We start from the raw sequence: 23,604 nt of genomic DNA on the forward strand, positions 1-23,604 counted from the left end.
AAGTTGTAAGTTAGAAAGGCAGACCCATTTCAAATGCACAGCAGCTTTGTTCTATGTGAAACCTTGGACTGTATCCAATGGTCCACCAGCACAGCGGACAGCACTGGCAGAATGGATTCCCTCTCCCAACCTGCTGCCTCCAACATGCTCCCAAATCTGCCCCAGAGGGTTGGGGGACCCTCTGGAGCAGATTTGCAGGTGCATGGGGGAGATGAGCAGGAAGTGGGGATGGGAAAGTCCAATTTCATGAGAGCAAGTCTTCTAATGTAACATTGGATATATGTTCCTGTTTTAAATTGTGCTTGAATAGACAGAGATGGGAAACATATGGCCCTCCAAATGTTGTGAGACTGTAACTCCCATCTGCTCTAACCAACATAGTCAATAGTGAGAGGTGATGGGAATCGCAGTCCAACAACATTTGGAGGGCCACATGTTCCCCATCTGGTATGACAGATCGATAGATGTCTTAGAGAAATCTCAGAAATCCTGTACATATGGATTCCTGATAGATTGACAGCATCAGGCACACATTTCAAGTTCTACAATACCAGTGAAATTAAGAAGATGTGCTTTAAATTATGCAACACAAAAAAGTACAGTTAATTTTATTTAATCTCTACCCTTGAAAACATGGATCTCTTTACAAAACTATGACAGCTGTTAGACAATCTACCTAATCATTCACTAAACAGATCTAACTAGATTCCTAGTTCAGATTCCATTCCATATCCCAAAGCCAAGTATAAAGTGTATTCTGTAAATAGGAGGGACCAAAATTTGATAAACATTCAACATAAAGAAGCCCTCTGTGTGACATTGTAAAGTATCTTTTCTCATTCACAATTCAGTCTTACAGACACTGCAGTACAAAGCATTTTTATTCACATAATTTCTTCAAATCAATAGTTTATAATATGCTTAAATATAAAAACAGCACCGAGCAAGAGCCGTTTGGACACGTTTCCAGCCAAATACCAACTTCCCTTTCAGATAACAGAAACAGAAAATTGTACAGAAGTACTTACTTATAAACAACATTCTGCACAGACTGGGATGCCAAGACTATTTTACGATGATAGCCTTGACCTACAATGGACTGTACAATGCCTTTTTTGCTTGGAAGGCCCTTTGTTTCTTGTTCTGAACTCTAGAGGGAAAGATATTGAAGACATTAAAGGCATATTTGCTAAATAAAGGATGGCATTCTCTTTACATGCTCCTATTCAATGTTCTCCTTCCTCCTTTCCATTCCCAGTCCTATTTACTGCATTTTACACCCGGCATTATGTTCTGTATTTTCTCGACAAAAGAGATTTTCCAATATATTCATTATTACAAGTAGGCTAGCACGCACACTGCCCACAAGACTGCAAATTCCAAGGTCAGATCTAGGCTCGAGAACTCACTGCATAGAACTACATAGGGATTAAAACCTATCTGCTCCTAAACAATTCAACATGGTCAAAAGCAGAGCAGGCAATGGCCTTTCCTGCCCTGAAATTTTAAGAGGTTGTTTTTTATGAGAGAAAGAAAAGCCTTTACTGCCTATAAAACTCTTACTTGCAGATACACTTGCCAGTCTGATTCAACTCAAAGGTACTATCTGTATTACCATGTCACTACCATTTTACCAGGTTCTCTTTGGAAAACTGAATGGTTCCCACAGTAGTACTAGAACAAGTGCCCTGTTGTGTTAGTATTCATTGTTCTGGGAATGATGAACCAAAACATAAAATTTTACAATCATCTAAATTGGGAGTCTTCAACGTTTCTCAGTCCTGAAATCTGCCTTTAACCCCAAAACGCCATAATCAAGAGTTTGACAATCTCATTTGCCCCATCAGCCATGCTCTGGCAAGTGAGATGACAACAACACAGGAGCTGCAGAGGGGGATGGATGATTCCCTTCCTCTCCCCAGCCCCAAGGATGGGAAGAAACCTGCAACTTCGTTTTAGCTCTGTGCTTGCTGGCTACGGGTAGACACACAAACCAAAAGCAGAGACAGCCAGGACATCTTCACTGCCCCTTACTGGCTCTGAGCTGGAGTGGGACTACAGGGGCAATTCTGTTGCCCCTATCCTTGTGTGCTTCATTTTAAAGATACAGCATGAGGGCTCCAACAAGATCCCACTCCCCTTGGAGTAGGGGGAAGTGCTGGTGACAACAAAGTTTTGACTGGCCACCACCGCTCAGCATTTGTCAAGCCCCATTTTCAATTTTTTTACAATCTATTTGTATGGCGATGGCACTGCTGTTGCAACCCAGTAGAGTGTTCCCATCTACCAGTCAAGACTAATGATTGAAATAAAGCAACTCTTCAGGTTTCCGTCACCAAACAAATTCTGTGGACACAGAATCTACGGCTGAATAATACAGGGATTATTCCAGAACTGTTTTGCCAGTTATTTGACAAAGTTCAGCCACTTCAGTTAGAACTCCCATCCCATTAGGCATTAACTCTATGGACCTTTATGCACAAGCAGCAACCAAGCCTTAGACTTGTACACTTCCCCCTCCCACCCCCTGGCTGTGAGGAGATCAGAAGCTTTCACTTCCACTTTTAAAATAACCAAGGATCTCTGTTGCATCCAAACAATCAACAAAACATTGCTTAAATAAGACAGGATCCAATGCTGGTTTATGAACCTGGCTTATTAACAAACAATAGTTATCCCAGTTCGGACACTATGAAAAATTCTGGTTAGTTTAAAAGCAGTTGCTTCTGATAGTCTCCTCATAGCCACACTAGGAAGAGGCGAGGGGAGTGCATGAGCCCGAGGCTCGCTGCTGGTCATGCATATAATGTTAAACCATAATCTAGCATTATGTTTAAGCCAAACCTAACTATATTACACAGAAGCTATTCCCCAAACCAAGAATTGGGAGCTGCAAATCACCTGCAAAGGATGGAAGAAAAAATGATGAAGAACTGAACTTGCCTTTTAGCAAAAATGGCTCTTTTCAACAATCAGAAGGAAATTAATCACTCAATCATTCTCTTAATAGTTTCTCAATGCATCCAAATATTAGCATTTCCCTAGAAGTCAGGTTGTCCAACTAGTTAGCCAAGCAGCTGATTATTTTGTGAATATGACAAAGGGTTGGAGAATTAAATACATTTAATTCCCAGAACTGCATATATCTGATGCGCTTTTAAATTATTTCTTTTTAGAAAGAACTGCAAAGTCAGTCTTACTCCTTTGTTGGCAGCAATACAGCATTCTGCTATTCTCAACCAGAGGCGAGGGTTTGAGTGATAAACCTGGACAGCTTCTATCAGACATTCAAAAGCAGCTAGTGGCCTCCCAATGTGTAAAAGCTGAATGCCACAGTTATACAACAACTCATAACGCTTGTTGGTCAATAAGGTGCACATTGGTCGTCCTGAGAACTTTTTACCTGTGAAAAAGAACCAGGTAACATTAACTGTAAAGTATAAGAGGAAAGAACTAAAAAGACACTGCTAGACAAAGAACAGTTTAAATTAACCTGTACCCCAAAGACCACCATTTAATATACTGCTTTACACAAGTCACTTTGTTTGGACTAACAACAACCTTGTGAGGTAGGTCACCATTTATATTTTATATTTGGGGTGTGTCTGTGAGAAATAATGACTTGCCCGTGGCCATACAAGCCAGTTCATGGTCTTTATTTTCATGACTTTACTAACCGCAGAAATAGCTCCTGTGTTCTTTCCCAAGTCTACACTACAGATATTACGCTGCTCATGCAAGCAGATTATTCATACGATCAAGTACCTATGAGGGCTAGCTGGCCGCCGTAAGGTCTGCACTAACTCAGATGTAATGTAGGTTTGAGGTTCTGATGGTACCAGAGCTGTTAGTTATTCTGGATGAATTAATTTCAAGTAAGAAGATATGCTGTATACAAGGAGCATCCATCACGACCTCATCATTTCACACTGTCAGTATATTTACTTCTAGTTCAATTTCCAGTTTATGATCATAGACTGTCTACCTTAGCTAATAAAATATTTCCAGTATATCTTTGGCTGTTTGCACAGCTATTAGACAAATGGTCCCTCTCAAGATTTCTCTATCAGCTTTAACTACCTATATATCAGCATTGCATTACTTTGATTTTTAATTAAACAACATTTGGAAGAAATTTAGCTATCACTTTACACACAAATGCTTTGGAGAAACAGATCTCTACTGTTTGTATTCCGTTCCTTAACTGCAACATGTTGAAAAAGATAATACTAAAGAGCACTTTGCTACCCAACACTTATCTGTTTCAAAAACTGTGAGAGGGAGCAATTTTATATTTTGTAGTCCATAGATCTAGTTGCTAGTCCTGATGACACATTTTATTATCAAACTACCTTACCTGGATCTGTGCCACCTGTTCCAAGCTGCGCACAGGCATTGTCATTTTCCTGCAAAGCCTTTTTAAAATAGAAAATTCCTAAGTTGTGTTTCCCCATGGCAAAATGGATGCATCCAAGATTATTCCAGAACATGCACCGTAAGCATTCACCTAAGGTAAAGGGAGAAATTAAATTCTGGGCTTTAAAAGGAGGCTAACATCTTTTTGTTTTGTTTTTTGGATTGCTCATCCTCAGTAGATAACTAGTGTCCCACATCTATATTCCTCAAATAAGAAACCTAAATTTAAATGAAGAAAATTGGAAGAATGTATTTATTTTTGCATTTCTTTTAGTTGCAGAGACTAAACATTTAATATTTAATATTTCTTCCATAAATTTTGTCTGTCAGTAAAAAAATGACCATCTGAGAGTCATAAAGCTAAACAGCAGCCCCTCACTAGATGTGTCTCCCATCATCTAGCGTGCAAGCTTTAGCTGAAACTTCTTGTCCATTTTCAGATCTCTCCTTCTAACCACAAATAAAATTAGAAACACAATAGCTTCTTAAAACAAAAGCCAAGCCTCAGTTGTCTTTACAGACCATATTATGCATGTGGACACACAGATTCCTAAATAACATGCATTATACCTACACAGAATTAATGGCAATTATAAGGCCATCTATCTTCAGAACACATTATTTCATTCCCTAAGCATTCTCCTTAGACAACCTAGTTAAATAGTGAGTAACAAGAGATTTGAAGAACCTCTCTTAGGGATGGAGCGGGCGCCCAATTCAGTCCGGGAATCCAGTGGAACCACCCCTGCCTGCCCCGCTCGCCGAGGCCCCGCTCGCCCCTTGCCCGCACTCAGTAAATGGCCTGCACTCACCCCAGTGGCCTCATTGAGATTCATGGTCACCATTTTTTGAGAAATAAAATGGTGATTGCAAAAATGTGCATATTTGCGCACACGCGAAAATGTGCATTTTTAAAAATGTGCATTTTGCGTGCGCACAAATATATGCCTTCACAAAAATGCACATTTCACACATGAGAATATGCACATTCGCAAAATGCACATTTTCACGCATACAAAGACATGTGCATTTTTGTGATGGCCATTTTATTTTTCAAAAGATGGCGACTGTGGAGCTCAACAAGGCTGCTGGGGTGAGTGTGGGCTGCTCGCCAAGCATGGGAGGAGCTCGAATGTGGTCTGGGGACCAGCGAGCAGGGGCAGGGCAGGTATCCGGAGAACCCGGATGGGGGTGAGTTCGCACATCCCTAGTCTCTCTACTGCATGTTGAGAACAGCAGGATGTAGAATAGCTTTGCCCTATCTCATTTTAGAACACATTCATTTGAAAGCTCTCAATGTTTCAAACTTGAAAACTTTCAATGTTTCATATATAAACACTTGCAGAAGGATGACAGCTATTTCTTGCAAGAAAAAAAAACTCGTAGACAACACCAGCTATACAACATTATGCACCAAATATAAGCAAATCCAAATTCACACTGTGAAAGGGATTGACTAGGTTCCACAGGTGATAGTACATCATCAATATACATTATGGAACTTTAAAACTTTTGAATATGTCTAAGTTCAACTGTGCAACCAAAATAGCTGTTACACAGGGAAAAAGTGGGCTTGGGAATTTAAAGCTCTTCAGAAGGAAGCAAATACATTAACTTAAAATACGTACAAGATTCAGGGAAACAATGCCCTAAAAAAGCAGTTGGGGGAATGACAGAACCTCCATCAAATATCAGTAAGACTAATGCAGGACCCCCAACCCTTTTGTGCCAGTGGGAAATCTGGAATTTTGAGAATGAGTTGTAGGCACTCTCACAAAATGGCTGTCATGAGGGGGGCTTGCCCATTCGCAAAATGGCCACCATGGTGGACATGGCCAGACACAAATCACCAATTTCCCAGGAGGCAAACTGGTGAGGATAAAAAAAAAATAATTTGCTCAAGACCCAAGTACAAGGTAGGTGGGGGTCTGAATTCCAAAACACACAACCGCTTTTCTGAACCCAGAGTTTTCTGCTTCGTTACTTATTTCACAGAAGACAAACTGAGGAGACTCAGAGACACATAACTTGGCCAAGAAACTGAGTACAAGGCAGAGATTGGATCTGAGACACAAATACCAAATCACATTTGCCCCCACAAAGCACAACAAAGCACCCATTTCACAGAAGGCAAACTGGTGGTGCTCATGGTACCCAGAGGCATTCTTGGAAATGAAGATGGTGTGGCACTGGAGGCTGGCACTTTGCATTGCAGTATGCTGGCCTCCCACTTATTTTTTTTACTTTAAAAGTTATTAAAAATCAGGAGGAGCAGGGCCCCTAGCAGGTGCCAAGAGATGTGTTTATGGGCACAGTGTCACCCACGGGAACCAAGGTGGGGAGCCCAGGTCTAAGGATACAACTGTATTCAGACACATTGGAGAAGCCCCACTGAATATAATGAGACTTAATGCAAGTCAACACTCACAGAATTGCACAGTAAGCCAATATAAGTGGTCTGTTAAGAGACAATCACCCCAGTTTAAAAAACTGAAATTTGTAAGATGTACAAATATAACATACACTTATTAGAAAGCACTACTACAAGGGAAAATACAATCACTTCTAAAGAGTTCAATATTCTGGAGCCAGCAGTCCAATCAGATTAATCAAACGTTGGTTTTCGAAGATAATCCAATATTGAGAAAAAGAAAAATATAGAAGGAAGTCTACTAGAGATACCTCTGCCTACACAAGCATTTTACACTAATTGAGGAAAAGAAAATTAAAGTATCAAATGAGATCATGTTTCTCCAAACATACAAGTTTATTTTACCTGTTTTCATAAATCCTGGATGTTCAGCAATGTTTGAGCTGTTCAACAGCTTTACTGCTTTCCGATAATTGCCTCTTAAATACTCAAAGTTGCTTTTCAGAAAGAGAGAAGGAGCAGACTGTGAAGAGCACAAAAGCCATAGTTACTGATACTTTTAAGGAGACAGAAGTATAGTTGGATACTCCAATTATCTACATGAGAAAAGTAGAAGGCACAGAAGTGACTGCACATCCCAGAACCAGAAAGCCATTGACCATCTTCAAGGAGTCCCACGGTGGCCAGAAGGATTGCTGGCACAGCAGAGACTCATAATATGGAGAGTACAAAAGGAAAACCTTTAATTCAAAAGGAATTCAGAACTGCAGGGAAGAAGCTGAGCTGGATGTAATGGAAAACCTGGGAGGGAAGGTATTTGGGGTACTGGCCCTTCTGAAGGGGATGCGAATCAGAGGGGACTTTTGGAACTGTTCTGATTCCACTGCTAAAACCCCATCATGTACAAGTTCTAATATTTAAATGAAACATTATGGAAGAATATAGTCTACAAAGTCAATTAACACTCAATAAGCTAACTTAACGTGCCAAGTCCTACAGCAGATGTATAGACTAGATGAATATGAACAACAGCAGAACAATTCAAAATCAGAAGGCAGTCAAGGAAAGATGCTCATTTCACAGGGAGAAAAGTCTTAACCATATTGATGGTTCTCAAATCTCCAAATGAGGTAAATCTTCTTTTGTTTCAGATCCTCTCCTCAACGTCATGATCTGCCCATCAAGTAATATAATGAAATGAGCGTTGGACTCTTCTAGAAACACAAAGCTATGTGACTATTATGACAGCAGTCATGGGTACTTACATTTCCAGCTGTATTCATAACTGACTTGATCTCCCTCTTGCATGCTTTTAGAGACTTCATTTGAATATAGGCTCGCACCTTATACTGTTAAAAATTAATAAGCAATTTCATTAATACTGAACTAAAACTGTGACAGCCTCAGAAATTACATTGTTTTGGGTACCATGTGATACACTATACTGTGACAAGAATGAGTACTACTGATCAAACACAAGTGTTCCAAATGGAATATGTAAAGTCAAATCAGAATGTTTTAAGAACAGATTTCAAGAAATATATCCTAAACAATGCTGGCAATTAACGTTAGTAGCGCACTAGCACTTTAAGGCCCATCTAAACATCTGTATAATTTCTTACAGTTCAATTCTATACACGTTTACTCAGAAGTAAGCCCCACGGAGTTTAGTGGGACATATTCTCAGGTAAGTGTCTACAGGATTTCAGCCTTATAAGCTTTTCCCAGAATAGAAAATGTAAAGTGCAGAGCAAAATGTTTTTCTTTTTAATTATGCTTACAAAATATGGGTGAACATTTCTAGTATTAAAACTAAGAACTAGTTCACACATCCAAGGTAGATGCATATTTTATCCATGCAATGCCTCCAGTGTATGGGAACATGTAAAGAAACACTGTTGTGAACTGATACAATACATGGATACAGTTAAGAGGCTAGCAGCCATTTCCACAGTCACAGCAACTGGAAAGAGGACAGCCGTGACTACCAAAACAATGACTGGCTCCAGCAAACTGCTTACATACACACTCCAATTCACACCACCACCACTCCTGCAGTATATACACAGGAAGGACTATGAAGAGAAAATAAACACTTCGCTCATACATATTAACTAGCTCTGGGGCAATTTTTAAATGCACACAGTGTCTTCTCAAATGACATTAAATATATGCAGGTAAGAGGAAAAGATGAGAAGAATCCTAGGTTTAGTCTTACCTGATGTATTTTAGATTTAGCAGCTTCTGTCAGGGTTCCACTTTCAGCTTTGTGATTGGAAGCTTCCTTACTAGTGTTATTACCTGTCTGATCACAAATTGAGAGGTGAAACAATTGTCAATTTTTGAAACCAATAAATATTTGTTACATAAATATACTCTATAGCTCCTAAAACATCTTCTCATGAAAGAGTATTCCTCTACCCTAATCACGTTACTGAAGACATTGCCAAAAAACCAGTTGCTTCTTGCTTGATGGCAAACAGTTGACAGGCATATGAAATGGGCTCTGTGACCTTCAAAACCAACACATCCCAACATGTTTCACATGCCACAGCAGCAAATCATGAGTCAATTAACCCATGATTTGCAGGGAGACACACGGTGTGTGAGTTGCTTCCAGTTTGCATAAACAACCTACGATCACCTGGTTTGTAGATTCTTAGCATTACATCCAAACTCAGACACTCTGGATTGTTTATGAGTTAAACAACCCAGAGTTAACCTATGATTTGTTGTTAGGTTAACTCTGAGTTTTAATCCATAAACAACCCAGAACCTCTAGGTTCAGATGTCACCTGTGAATGAGGAGCATTTATAGGCTGTTTATGCAAATTGGAAACAGCTCGCAGGCAGTGTGCATCCCAGCCATTGTGAGTAGGGATGGACGAAAGTCCCTTACCTGTCCTCGAAGCTTACTTTGTGGTGGGGGGGGAGGCGCTTCGCTTCTCCCCCCGAAGTTCATGCGAGGGGGGGGAAGCGCCCCGCCTGGCCCGGCCGAAATTCAGGCCAGGCGGGAGGTGCCCCATGCCTCGCCAGCGAAATTCAGGCTGGGTAGAAGCACCCCGTCTACCCAGCCACGAAAAAAAAACAAAAAAAACCCACCACCCCCGTGATAGGCTACGTAACGATTAACATAGCCTATCACGGCTAGATTTCCAAAGTCAGCCGTGATAGGCTACATTAATCGTTACGTGGCCTATCATGGGGTTTGTTTTTTTTACTGCACTTGTAATGGTGGCGGCAGCAGCCGGTTGAAAGACCGGCTGCCGCCCCCGCCCCTGACGAAGACCCGACAAACCGCCGCCGGGACCTGCCGCCGGGAGGGACATTCGTGAAAGCTAAGTCCCATCCCGGGGCGGGGGCGGGGCGGGCGGAGAATTTCACCGCCGATTTCGGGGGGCCGAATGCGTTGGCACTCGGCCCCCCGCAGTTTCAGGGAGAAATTCTTCCCCATCCCTAATTGTGAGTTAATTAGTTAACCCACAATTTGTGCTGTGTTGTGTGAACTGTGTCCCCCCCCCCCCCGTGTTAAAAAAAATGCAAAGCCAGCTGTTAGGATGCCACCAGAAAGCAGACAATTTCACTACAAGAAGGGAAGGATTCCTATACCATTCAAAATCAGTTCCTTTGCTTATGTAACCAGTTCCAATCCAAACTACATTAAACCTCATCATAGTTTTACATGGTTGTTGAATGTTAGGCTTGACAAAACTTGAATTATTACATTTTTACTGTGTTCTCCTAGACCCACCTCATTTTTCCCATTTTTGTTGTTGCCACCTTGTGAAATCATTTTTTCCAGTACAGCAAGCAGATGCAAGGCTTTCTCAGCTTGGCAAGTCAGCAGATATAAGTCTACAAGCAGAAAGCACACTGCCTGGGCAAACCTTTCCTCTAGAAAATAAAAGAGCAAACATTTAGTGTTTCCCCCTGAGGGGGTTCAATATATGGGATATAAAACCATTCCCAGAGGATGCTAAATTTCTGTCACAAATACAGATCATATTTTGGAATTGCTTATGAAAAGAAAACTCACTCATGCATTTTTTTCAGGTTATATATTGACCCTGCAATGCATTCAATGCAACCAACCAGAACTTACGCAAGTGTATATCACTTATACATTAGATTCTAAAAACTTCTCTTTATGCCCAAGTTCAGAAGCTGAACATGAACAGCTGTCTTCACCTGCTCCTGTGATTATGCCATCTTTACATGCCATCTGAGAAAAAGATGCTCTGTATTCGTTATTGAACAACTTGCCTGGACTACATACATTTCATGTAGAATTCTCCGTATAAAAGTATATTTCCTTTTTCTAATTATAACGAACATATGTAACTGTATCAACCAAAATTTGCCTGCAATAAGAATAGGAACAGGAGCCTTTTGCTCCTCTGTAAACTTACCAAAAGGTTCAATGAATTGGTAAAGCTTCTCTCCAACTATTATTGCTTCAGTATACTGCCGCAGATGATACAAAATAACAGCTTGATTGTAGTACAGCATGCTGTTTTCAACATCATCTAAGCCATCCATTTCCTCAACAGCTGAATGAACCTGTAGGGGCAGGGGGAAGGGGGAAATTACACCAACACAGTCCTGTTCGACCCATTTCTATACTGAAGACCACAACATGAAAATGGAGTTTAGTTACAACAGTTTGCGCTACAGATTGGTTCATATAAAAGCCTAAGAAAACTCAACTTGCTAAGGCTTCCTGAAGCATCCCATAACATACCAATACAAGAAGATAATTAACGTTGGTGTTATTTCAGTTTCTAGTAATGGTAAAACATATACTGTATAAATATTTAGTTGCAGAAGTGAACAGCAAGGAAGCTTTAATGGAGTAGTTTCACACGACTATGCTTCTCACATAGGTATTGCAATTATGTAGCAGCCTGAGTTTTTTCCATCACATAGTTGGCTCAGATGTGCAAGCAATATCTATCAACAGGGAAGGCAGGACTAAATGTATTGCTCGTGAATGGGACATCTTGATATCCATTTTACTCTCCGTTAATTTTCTGAATCAATTCTAATTTAAGGCCATTACATTATTGCAGAGTACTCAGCAGTGACCATTATTTTTTCTGGTCATTTTTTCTCTCTTTTTTAAAAAGCTCAAACAAACGTAACAAATTATTGTTTATCCATCCCAACTATTCACCTTAAAGCTTAGGTTAGCAACTAGTTTTGCTGAAGGGCCCCTTTGGGAAAAAGTGAGGAAGGTGCATCAAGCCTTCAAACCATCCATGTACAAATCCTGCAGACACAGCCAATATTGGGTTTTGCCTCTGGTTGGGAAACTGAAAAATCAGAACCACTCTTCACAGAGCTGTGTTTAGCCCAAGGCCACCAAATGCTGTCTCTCTCATTCCAGAAGGACACAAAACAATTCTCAAGAACAGAAGAGGAGACTGAGAGCAAGGATCTCACTATCAACTTCTAGGCTTATGAATAAGGCCTGTTTGCCAGTCAGAGTAGGCTATGCCTCTGTTTAGTTTCATTTAGTGGAGTAAAATACCGTTTGGATTGACTAAAGGATTAGTAGGTCCCTTAAGTACCTGCACATGCAATTCCAGAAATCCCAAGGCATTAAAACCTGACCCATGCCATCCATCCTATCCATGTTTACTTTTAAGTCCCATTGATTTCAGTGGGCCAAGTGTGCACAGGACCACAGACTTAGACAATTAACATTCCAATCTCTTATATTTACTCTGAACCATTCACCTATAATCAGAAGGAGGCTAAGGGACAAGCTAGATGTTAAAGGGAGGCACCATTTATTTTCCATCCATAGATGAAAGTGCATTTTGAAGGGGGTGATTTTAAAGTGGAGACCTGCCTACCCTAGCTGCTTTTGGTCTTAAAAGCTTAACCACAGAAGAAAACAGCACACAACTCTGTGCAATGTCCTGAAGATTCCCTTCCTTTCTGGAAGTGATCATTTCTGTAGGATTACAGGTGCTGAGAAACATCTGTGCACATTACAAGGAGCTCTTAACTACAAAGAGAGCGAAAGCTACTGCAAAAAAAAAAATCTTCGTAACAAGCAAACAAACAAGACAATACCTGGTTTTTCAGCTGGTTAAGTGTTTGCTTCAAGTTATCTGTTGTTGTCTGATTACTTTTACAGAACTCTGCTACTGCCACGTTCAAAACTATTTTATAATCATCCTTGTTTATTTCTTGCAAGCAGCTAAGGTATTGCAGACAGGCATCATAGTTTCCAGCCTGTAAGTATCAATTAAAAATACAAGGTTTGAGTAGATACATTTTAAAGTCAAAAAGTAATTTAGCATGCCAATGCACTTGCTACTAATTTAGCAAATACACCAGACCGCAGTCTGATGCCACCTTCTCCCATCTGAAACGAGCCATGTGCATCATCCCCCCTCCCTTTACATGTTATGTTTAATATGTTTTCTGGCTTGTTAAATGACACAGTTCAGACTGATCCAATAAACCAGGATGAATCAGCCTGGAACAAGCTTTATCTTTGTGAACTCCCATCTTACCTCATCATCCTTCCTCACTTTAACAAAGCTATTTTAGGGCACAATCCTATGCATGTTTAGACAGAAAAAAGTACCACAACTAGCAGCATTTTCCAGCCAGCCATTCTGGCTGGGAATGCTGGGAGTTGTGGGACTTGTTGTCTAAACATGCAAAGTATTGCACCCTTAGTTTCTTAAGCAGTATCCCACAACATCCAAACAAGGAAACTGGCTGACTTCCCCCAAACCAGGATATGAAACCAGGATTATATCAGAAACAAGTTTGCTGGGTTGGATGTCACCACCAACTGCGGCTTGCTTACCTAAGAAGTGTTTCATTAATCCAAACACATGAAGGGAGGAGAGTGCACGAGCATACAGCTTGTTCCGGATCCTCCAAACCATGAGAGCCATTGTGGTGTTGGAATAGGACTGGGGAGACCCAAGTTCAAATCCTCACTCAACCATGAAGCTGACTGAGTGACTTTGGGCCAGTCACTATCTCTCAGCCTATCCTACTGCACAAAGCTGTTGCGAGGATAAAATTGGGGAAGAAAGCAATGTACGCCACCTTGAGCTCCTTGGAGAAAAGGCAGGATAAAAATGTAATGTAACAGTTTGGGAGATTTATGTCCAAATGCAGCCAGTTTGACTTCCTACAACAATAGTAATATCAGTAGAATAGCGTTTTTCTTATAAAAACTTTGGACCAAAAGTTGCGGGAGTTCTGCACATAGCGGAACTTTGGAACTTCTTTATAAGAAGCAGTGCCCACCTGTGAGACATGCAGCCCCTCTCCAAATCACAGCAGCTCGAGACTTTTGTTTGCTATGAAAAACACTGTACCACCAGTAGGAATGAGCAAATCTGACCATTTTGGTTTCTCTCATTTTTCCAACCTTAAGTTCAGCTTTGAGAATGTTTCCAATCTGAAATTGTGTTCAACCCCCATTTGGAGAATTAAAAAAAGACTTACACAAAGATTTTTATGGGTTTTTTTGCACATTTCTTCGAGTACATGCATTTTTGTTTGCAATTCTACCTAATTTTCACATATTTTGCAAGCGCATTTCCTAATAAAATGCATTTTTAATGTTAATTTACTAGCATATTATTTTCATGTGCACTTTTCCCAATATACACATTTTTGTATGCACATTTTAATGGGAGAACTATTGCAAAATTCAGACAAGTGCGAATTTTGAAGGATAACTGAGTTTCAATTCATGTATTGGTTTGAAAGTGCAAAATTAGGCAAGTTCTCATTAAAATACAAACCAAATAAATTTCTCCCTCATCCCTAACCTCCAGTAATCATGTCTATCACAAAATGTTAATGGACATATTCCCATATTTAAAACTACAGTACATGGTATGGGGTATACTGTTCCTGCCATGCTTAGAGTTCAGGCATGTTTAGAGACCTGGGAATGTTATCAACACTACATTTGCTCTGCAGGAAACCAATATAACATCAGCATACCTACAGCAATTGTGTGTTTCAAAGTGTGGAGCCACCCTCAGGGTCTAAGTGGATATGGAGATACTGAAATCATGGTTTAACATTGGTCATCACTAAACACAAAGTGGAGTTGGCTATTTCATGTGGAAAAGGGAGGACAGGAAGGTAGTATGGAACCTTTCCTCCACATGGGCAAATCCATAACACATGCAACAAATTCATAATAAAAGTTATTATTACTTAGTGAAACCTAACATGTTGTTATGGTATTCCTGCAACTTCAGCTAAGATATTTAGCCTAACGTGGACTTAAGAATCTCTTACTTTGCATGTAACTTTCACTGAGCTAATATAATATGCTAAAAAACTAGGATGCGTTATTTACTGTCTTAAGAATTACCTTACCATAAACGCCTGCAGTGCATTGTTTGATAGCTCCTTTTCTTGATCAGTGATCCCAGAAGAGGTGCCTGCTCCTTCATGTTTCTCTGTTCCCTGATCTGCAAGACAAGTTAAGTGTTAGAAGCAATAGTTCCCTCTGATCATATTTTAAAACCATTCTAAAAAAAAGTTTCATTCATACTGAATTCCTCTTGCTCATGCCCTTATGACATTTAACAGCTATCGATTGAACAAATAATTCAAGGAGCAACTGAAAAGTTTGACTTACCAGGGCTTGCTTGGCACCTTACAGCCAACAAGACAAGTAGATTTCAACCTTAAAAATCAAGTTCAAAGCTTGGGAGTGCTCCTGGATTCAGCATTGCTCCTTCAGGTTCAGGTGGCAGCTGTGCCCAGGAATGCTTTTCTCCAACTTAGGCTGCATTTGTGTTTTTTGAAGAGGCCATTCTGGCCTCTGTTACACATGCCTCGGTTACATCTAGATTACCAAACAGAAGAGCCGTGCTAGATCAGACCAAAGGCTTACCTAGTCCAGCATTCTGTTCCCACAATAGCCAATCAGATGGCTCTGGGAAGTCCACAAACAGGATATAAGCAAACCAGCACCCTCCATGTTGCCCCCACCCCCTATACACACACTTTACTTTGTTTCCCCCCTAGCCAGATGAAGAATTCTGGAGAGCTCAAAAACCTACATGCTGTTTTGTGACCTTTGGGTTGGCCAAATAAAGATATTGCCCCAATATGGATTTTGGTTAGAGTGCGAAGGTATGTAGTCTAAAAGTGGAGTGAACCCCAAGCATATTATGCCTGAGCAACAGACACCCAGAAAAAACGCTTCGGGTTTAGTGATTTAGTCACTGAAGTATTCATAGGCACAACCATACACACACAGAAAACCAGAAGATAGATGACAAACAAGAAAGAAAATGGCTTCTGAACACTTATTGGTTCTGTACAGTGACAAGATGGTGACAGGTGGAATGTATCATGGTATAATACTCCTAAAATTGGAAGACTGCATCTGCCAGACACAGCTCTTTGGTATACTGAGTACTCCTGTTTTATACTGCACTTGGTCACTATATCTGCAAAGTCCTCACAGAGAGTCAAGAGTCACTGTGCCACACAACCCACCACACTATCACAGGGGATCATCAGGCCCATGCTCAGTTCCTGTGGAAAACTAGTCACACAAGAAGCATCATGAGAGACCACAATTGTTCACTATCTCCTTCTGCCTCTTAAATGATGGTGCCCAAAGCAGCCTGCCATCTATGAGAAAGCCACACTGCAGTGGTGATCTGCAGAGACACCCACAGCATAGTCTGAAAGCACATGATGCAGCAACGGAGCTCAAGCCAAGCAATTCTGGGTTTGACCACTGCCTGGATAGGAAACCCTCAGGCATGCCACTTAATTTCCATGATGGAAAAAGGCAGGCTGTAAAAAGCAGGAAATGTATATTTTAAAAATCCTGCTCCAGAGCAAGTCAGCCTGCCTCACAAGAAGGCAGCATTTTCTTTAAGCGGGCAATGCTGTTGGGATGTTGCCTTGCAACAGTCTGTACAGTGTTACCAGACTTGAAATTCTTCTCCAAGACTCAACGTCCGCACTTTCATTTATGTTTGGTCAGGACTCTCCTATGGCGGGAGTAGAGCAGACTTTAGAGCAGACTGCAACTTTAGCCTCCTTTTGCACTTGTCCTTTTCTTCTCAAGCCGCACCAACCACTGCATTTCGCGCTTGGCAAAGGGACGCGGGCTCCAGCGCCCGTCTCTTCCCCCATCCGTCGCCTCTCCTTCAATCATCATCATCATCACCCCATCGCTGAGAATTCTTGGCTACCTGCTGGCCAAGAGGCACCTGGCCAACCAACCCGCCGGCCGGCCCTAAGCCCTGCGGAGGGATATGTGGGCAGAGGCTCTGCATACAATCGAGACCGAGAAACCGCGAGTGACGTATCATTCCGCCGCCGCCGCCGCCGCGGAGGGCCATTCCCCCCCGCCCCCGCGGAGGGAAAACAAGTAGCCCCGCGAACAACCGCGCGCCTCTCGGAGACAGCGCCCCTTTGTCCTCACCTCCGCCTTTGTCCGCTGCCATGGATGTCGCCGGAAGGTCTCGCGGGCGCGCGAGAGCGTTATAGTTTAAAGCCTCCCCAGGCGGCGCGTTCTCAGCCGTCTTCGCAAGGGCCCCGCCTCAGACGCGCCGGCCGGAGGAAGACCGGGGGCGGCGAAACACAGCTAATTTCTCCCCTCACCTTTTGACGGAGACCGTCCTTTGCTTCCGGGTCGGGTTCAGAAGAAGAGGGCGCCCCTCTAGGCCGAGGACGTCCTCTCGCTGGCTGCAGCGTGATGATGTCGCGGCGAAGCCCCCGCAGTGGGAGGGCAGAGGGCGCCCCTCTAGGCCGAGGACGTCCTCTCGCTGGCTGCAGCGTGATGATGCCGCGGCGAAGCCCCCGCAGTGGGCGGGCTCAGGATCTTTCAAAGCTTAAGTGAGCGGGAGCGCTGCCTCGCCTAGCTGGGCGGAGTCCCGGATGCGCCTTAGCTGATTCCGCTGTCATGCATGGGGTAGGGCTATTGTCGTAGTCCGGGCATAACTCGAGCCGGAGTTTAGCTCCCGGGCCTTTTTTCTTATCATTGAATGCCAAGGCTCCACCCTAAAACATAGGAAGTAAACAATAAATGCAAGTGTCTGTGCAAAGTATATTTTTACGTTGCTGCTGCTGAATACTCATAGCCTAATAGTGGTGCAGCCAGGTAAATTTAGACCCTGGTCTTACTGGGGCTAGCTAGCAAATAGAGGGAGAAAACGTGGAGGCAGTGACAGACTTTGTATTTCTCGGCGCAAAGATTACTGCAGACGCTGACTGCAGCCAGGAAATCAGAAGACGTTTACCTCTTGGGAGGAGAGCAATGACAAATCTTGATGAAATAGTGAAGAGCAGAGACATCACACTGACAACAAAGGTCCGCATAGTTAAAGCAATGGTATTCCCCGTAGTAACCTATGGCTGCGAGAGCTGGACCATAAGGAAGGCTGAGCAAAGGAAGATAGATGCTTTTGAACTGTGGTGCTGGAGGAAAATTCTGAGAGTGCCTTGGACTGCAAGAAGATCAAACCAGTCCATGCTCCAGGAAATAAAGCCAGACTGCTCACTTGAGGGAATGATCTTAAAGGCAAAACTGAAGTACTTTGGCCACATAATGAGAAGACAGGATACCCTGGAGAAGATGTTGATGCTAGGGAAAGTGGAAGGCCAAAGGAAGAGGGGCCGACCAAGGGAAAGATGGATAGATGTTATTCTGGAGGTGACAGACTCGACCTTGGGGGAGCTGGAGGTGGCGATGGCCGACAGGAAGCTCTGGTGTGGGCTGGTCCATGAAGTCACGAAGAGTTGGAAGTGACTGACCGAATAAACAACAACTTACTGGGGCTTCCCTTTAGATGGTTAAGGGTGCAATCCTATGTATGTTTAGACAGAGAAAAGGTCTGCAACTCCCAGCATTCCCCAGCCAGCCTTGCACTCCAAGGGTGTTATTGCAGTTGGGAAGCATACACCTAACATGTCTATTCTCTTCATTCACACCACCACCTCCACCAATCTATGCTGTACAACTGCTTCTACGTTCCTGACATGTTAAGAATAACCTCTCACTCAAAAAACTGTTTTCCAACCCTGATGGATATGTAGCTATGTAGCATATGCAGTTTTGCATTTTAAACTCATTTAAATCATAACATTATCGTGACTATAGGAATAACGAGTTTGCTTCTGCTGCCCTGATGCTAAATACATTTACTTTGGAACAAACACTGTTTTGTTGTCAAAAGGGATAATATATTTTAAAAAGTAAAATGAATAACAGGAGCATCTATAATCATGTACATGCCTGGTTGGCTGCTTCCTGACAATGATATATTTTTTTAAAATAAGAAAGGATACTATGGTGACCTAGCATCAGCTTGTCATGCTCATGGCAGCCCAGGTGCTGATATTACCACAATAGCCGGATTCATCACATTGCACTGTTAATGTAGTTCCTAGTTCTGTGCCACTTCTTTTTCCAGAGGTATATTTTGCCTTTTCCCCCTCAGTAAAGGTATTTAGTTTAAAAATAACTGACAACCCTTTACCATGCTGAGAATCAGGTGTTTGGGGACTCCTCCAAGACAGGAATCCAGATGCTGTGTCATCTCCTGTATCTTAACGCACTGTTCCTAAAGATGTGAGAGGAAGAGTAAATCTCTCTTCCTTCTCTCAGGTATCGTGAGGAACAACCAACACCATGCTGGGAATTGTAGGACTTTTTTTGTCTAAACATGCATAAGATTGCACCCCAAGAAACATTAAAATATAGGAACTTGGACAGCCAATGAGATAATGATGAGCTGCATTTTTAAAAGGACAACACCTGGGCAATTTCTTAATGGAGCACCTGGGAAGCATAGACAGATAGGCTTGGCAAAACTGCAACTGCCTAGTTATCCTGCAAAAATATCTGAGATCGTATACGGCTGGAACAGAAGGTGATTTTATGGTACTGACATGTCCATAAAAGGCAGGAGATCTGAGCAAATCCTTGGCTTGTGAACAGATTTGTTTTCAAGGTTCCTTTATCTCCAACAGGGCATGTAGGGGAAAGGGAGGGGATTCCTATCCAAACAGTCTCTGCCATAGAACAGGCATATAAAACAATTAAATAGATAATTTAACTGCACATTTATTACAGTTTTATTTAAAGGGCTTTGCCACTAGATGGCATTATGTTGCAGGTTAACGTGGTTTAATAAAATCTTTTCATTTATTATTTAAACTGTAAATGTAATCAGAATTCGAATGTTATTTGTAGCCATCTATCTGCTTGTACACACACACATACACACGCACACACAGGCATCTATGTAAAAACAACAAGAACCCCCTAAGTCTCCAGTAGCTACTGGTGCCTAAAAAATTAGGCGCAGCAACTACCATCTAGGTTGCTGCAGAGCTGAGGAATGAGATTTCTTCCCCTATCTAAGTTCAGAGAAATCCAGCCTGTGCAGGCACTGGGCAAGTTTGCACGATCACGGAGAGAAAATAAGCCATGGTGACAACCCACCATGGCTTAGCGTGGGTTGATGTCACACCAAGCCACCCTGCAACCACCCATGGTGACAACCCACCATGGCTTAGCATGACATGCAAAACAGGTCTTTATATTCATCTAGGCAGACATGGTACTCTGCACCAGATGACTGTCTCTTTGCTTTATTTCCTATATTAAGAAAATGTCTTTAGGAACATGGGCAGTTGCCTTTTACTTAGTCAGACAACCCATCCCTCTAGCACAGTATTTTCTACACTGTCAGCAGCTCTCCAGGGTTTCAGACTAGACTTTCTTCTATCCCTTGTTCCTTCATTCCCATTGCCCCTGTCTGTTGCCTCCTTTGTTCTCTTTGTAATTTAGACCCTATTGCGTCCTTTTCTTGCTTTCCTACTGACTACTGAATAATAATCAGGCAATATAAATGACAAAATCAATCAATAAATGAAAGCTTTAAGTATTATACTTAAACAAATACATAAAATATAAAGCTAACTGTACTTGTACACTGCTGGCTATGTGTGTGGAATGTCTTAGGAGCCCTATATTGCAGTTCCACACTTTTGTGGTGCCAGAATATATGTGTATTGTGGGAGGGAAAGGAGGGGAAAGGGGAGTCAAGAAATAAACATCTGACCATGTCACAAATCCAATTAACTGTGACAAGGCTAGTAAAGTCAAGTATGCAACAGACCAATGTTGTCTGAAAGCAGCTTTGTGGTTGGAATCTCACTGGAGATTGCAGGGGACCAGCTGGACAAAGGAGGGGAGAAAAACACCAGATTGCTGGATTTACGGTTCCTAATAAAGCTCCCTTTACATGGAGATTGGGACACCATACCAGTTCCTAGTTCAGGAACTGTTTCTGAGCATATATGATGAGAAATTCTAGCCATCACAGAAACCCCAAATACCTACTCTCTGGTTGCAAATGAGCCAGAAAGCAGAATTAACAACCCAGTTGTAGCCAACTGTAACCATGACGAGACAGCTCAGATATAAAGGAAGCTTTAAGCAAAGCTCAGCTAATAGCCCTTGAAGAGGCCATTCTCCTGGGCCGTATGTCTGGCTCAAAAAACCAATCAGCTCAGAAGCTTCCGTCTTGCTTCCCCCAAAAATGTATTATGTTAGGACTGACTGAAACAGGGCAAATGAATCATGAAATGACTTTCCCTGATTATCTTTTACAAGCATTGCGAGGTGGGGAAAGATAGGAGTCAAAAGTCTCATCCTAGTAACATTGATTAATATGTGACTCAGTGAATGTCAGTAGAGTTACATCCTGGTTTAGTTGGTAGCATGGAAAATTATACCTCATGATAATTAAATCTCATGCTTATGATCTTTTGCTTGAGGATTTAATATCCTACATCGTTTAAGTAATTTCCCTGCCCCCCCCCCTTGCACTCAGGGCAGCTAGGGCCAGACCTTGGAGCCATGATCTAAGGCCTACAGCTCTGGAAGCACTCCACCCCCATGACAATCCAGAGAGTGGCAGATGATGAAGGCAACAGCAAACAGGCCTGCTGGCATTGACACCTGGGCTGGTATGAGCATGCTGGGACCCATCAGGTAATCATAGCATCCTAGTTAGCTGGCTGGACCTGTACATGGCAACAGATGCTCATTTTATTAATTTGACTTTAAAATGTCTTTTCGGCAACAAAAATGTTAATTCCCATGTAAATTTATTTAGCATCAGGGCAACAGAACCAAACTCAATTTTATTCCTGAAGCCATGATGGTGCTATGATTTAAGTGAGTTTAAAATGTGGAACTGCACCCCCTCAGAGTATTTTTTAAATTTCTTTTAAATTAGGGTTGGCAAACTGTGTGTATGTGTGTGGGCGGGTTGTTCTCAACTAATCAGGAATGTAGAAGCAGTTGTAAAGCATGGAAAGGGGAGAAGAGAAATGTTAATTGTGTGCTTCAAAACGGAAGTAATACACATGGCTGTCTAAAGGAAGCCCCCCCTGTAAGACCAGTCAGGGCAAAATCCTGTGGTCCAGGGAGAGGGTCCTAGGGACCATAGGATTTTTCAGAGTCCTCCTCTCAAGGCCATAGACCCTGCTACGACCTTTGCAGGGGGACTCTTTCTTCCGACCCCGACACCATACCTGCCCTGCCCCCTTGCAGCCATTGTGGAAAAACCCTCGGTGGCTGCATGGCTGCTTCCCAAAGTCACACATGCATCTTTGGGGAGAGGAAAAAGTGGGGAGAGGAAGAGGGAAGGGAGAGGAAAGAAGAGACTAGAATACACAGTATCTTGTGGCCTCTCCAGCCCTGTTCCCACCCCTCTTCAGACAAGCTCAGAAGCTCATCTAGAGATAACAACAAAAAGGAGGATAGAGAGGTGAAAATTGCCTGATTCAGCAGGACAAGGGTGTCCCCTTCTGAGTGAGAATACCGCTCCGAACATCCTGTCATAGTGCAAAGGATTCTGGAGTGCAATCTTTATAAGTGCAGGGAATTGGGCATGCCAGAGATAGTGGGTGTTTCTCCATTAAAGAAACCCCCTGCAGTCCTACCATTGTGGAGCCTTTCCACATTTACCATGGGCATCCAGACTGTAACTACTTGATTGCTGAGAAGGGAAGTTTTTAATTTTCTGTATTCCATAGTTCTCAGTGAAACACCACCATCTAGTGGCTGTTTAATAGCACAACAATGAACATTCCCAGCAGTGGGGGGTTCTGGGATATCTAAATACCTCATTATCTCCAGATCTTTTTAACATGGAAAAATGGGGAAATACCACTGGATGTGCCCGGGAGGTTGACAACATCGTGAGAAAGACCTGCAAACTTCCATGAGTGACCTACCATGAGTACATGATAAAATCCTTGTGTGATGGTGCCCAGTGTAATTCTGAAATGATTTCTCCCTGACTCCCAACTGCGAATGCACCCCTTTCCCTGCAAACAGTGGTGCAGCTAAGTAATTTTAGACCCTGGACATAATAGTCTTGTGGTGGGGTGCCCTTTAGACAGCTGTTGTGAAGCAGATAACTAACATTTATCTTCCTTCTCCCACCACCGTTCCATGCTTTACAATTGCTTCTACATTCCTGATATGTTTGCCAACAGTGATTTAAAAAAAAAATACTCTTAGCATGTGCAGTTTTGCATTTTAAACTCACTTAAATCATAGTACCAAGATGGCTTTTGCTTCTGCTACCCCGATGCCCTCATCACCTGCTGCCCCCCAGGTGGTCATTTGGGGGGCTGTGGGGGGGGGGGCTGGACTTCGGCCCCAGCTCTAGCTGCACCACTGCTTACAACATTACAGGGGGAAAGAAGTGCAGAAGAATGGTCTCTCTTACACTCCTTCCAGTGACTCATGTAAATCAAGAGTGTAC

General features: G+C 42.3%; 1 protein-coding gene across 3 annotated transcripts in view; it reads right to left on the reverse strand.

Moving 5' to 3' along the window:
• CNOT10 (CCR4-NOT transcription complex subunit 10) overlaps positions 1–17,428 on the reverse strand; it is a 30,408-nt gene extending 12,980 nt beyond the window's left edge. The window contains exons 1-12 of one of the 3 annotated variants that reach the window (XM_084858253.1): positions 17,238–17,428; positions 15,161–15,255; positions 13,617–13,821; positions 12,869–13,030; positions 11,197–11,347; positions 10,539–10,681; positions 9,006–9,092; positions 8,053–8,136; positions 7,193–7,310; positions 4,358–4,507; positions 3,201–3,403; positions 1,029–1,150 (exon numbers count right to left, since the gene is read on the reverse strand). In XM_084858253.1, the coding sequence (XP_084714379.1) occupies positions 1,029–1,150; positions 3,201–3,403; positions 4,358–4,507; positions 7,193–7,310; positions 8,053–8,136; positions 9,006–9,092; positions 10,539–10,681; positions 11,197–11,326 (1,037 nt within the window). In that variant the 5' untranslated portion in view covers positions 11,327–11,347; positions 12,869–13,030; positions 13,617–13,821; positions 15,161–15,255; positions 17,238–17,428. Of the gene's footprint in view, positions 1–1,028; positions 1,151–3,200; positions 3,404–4,357; positions 4,508–7,192; positions 7,311–8,052; positions 8,137–9,005; positions 9,093–10,538; positions 10,682–11,196; positions 11,348–12,868; positions 13,031–13,616; positions 13,874–15,160; positions 15,256–17,237 lie in introns of those variants that run through there. The other 2 variants (XM_084858252.1, XM_084858254.1) reach the window with 2 other exon arrangements.
• Positions 17,429–23,604: the final 6,176 nt, after the last annotated feature.

The sequence above is a fragment of the Heloderma suspectum genome, chromosome 5, assembly GCF_057233095.1.
Source record: "Heloderma suspectum isolate Gila_16-S chromosome 5, 16-S_ref, whole genome shotgun sequence".
Lineage (NCBI taxonomy): Eukaryota > Metazoa > Chordata > Lepidosauria > Squamata > Helodermatidae > Heloderma > Heloderma suspectum.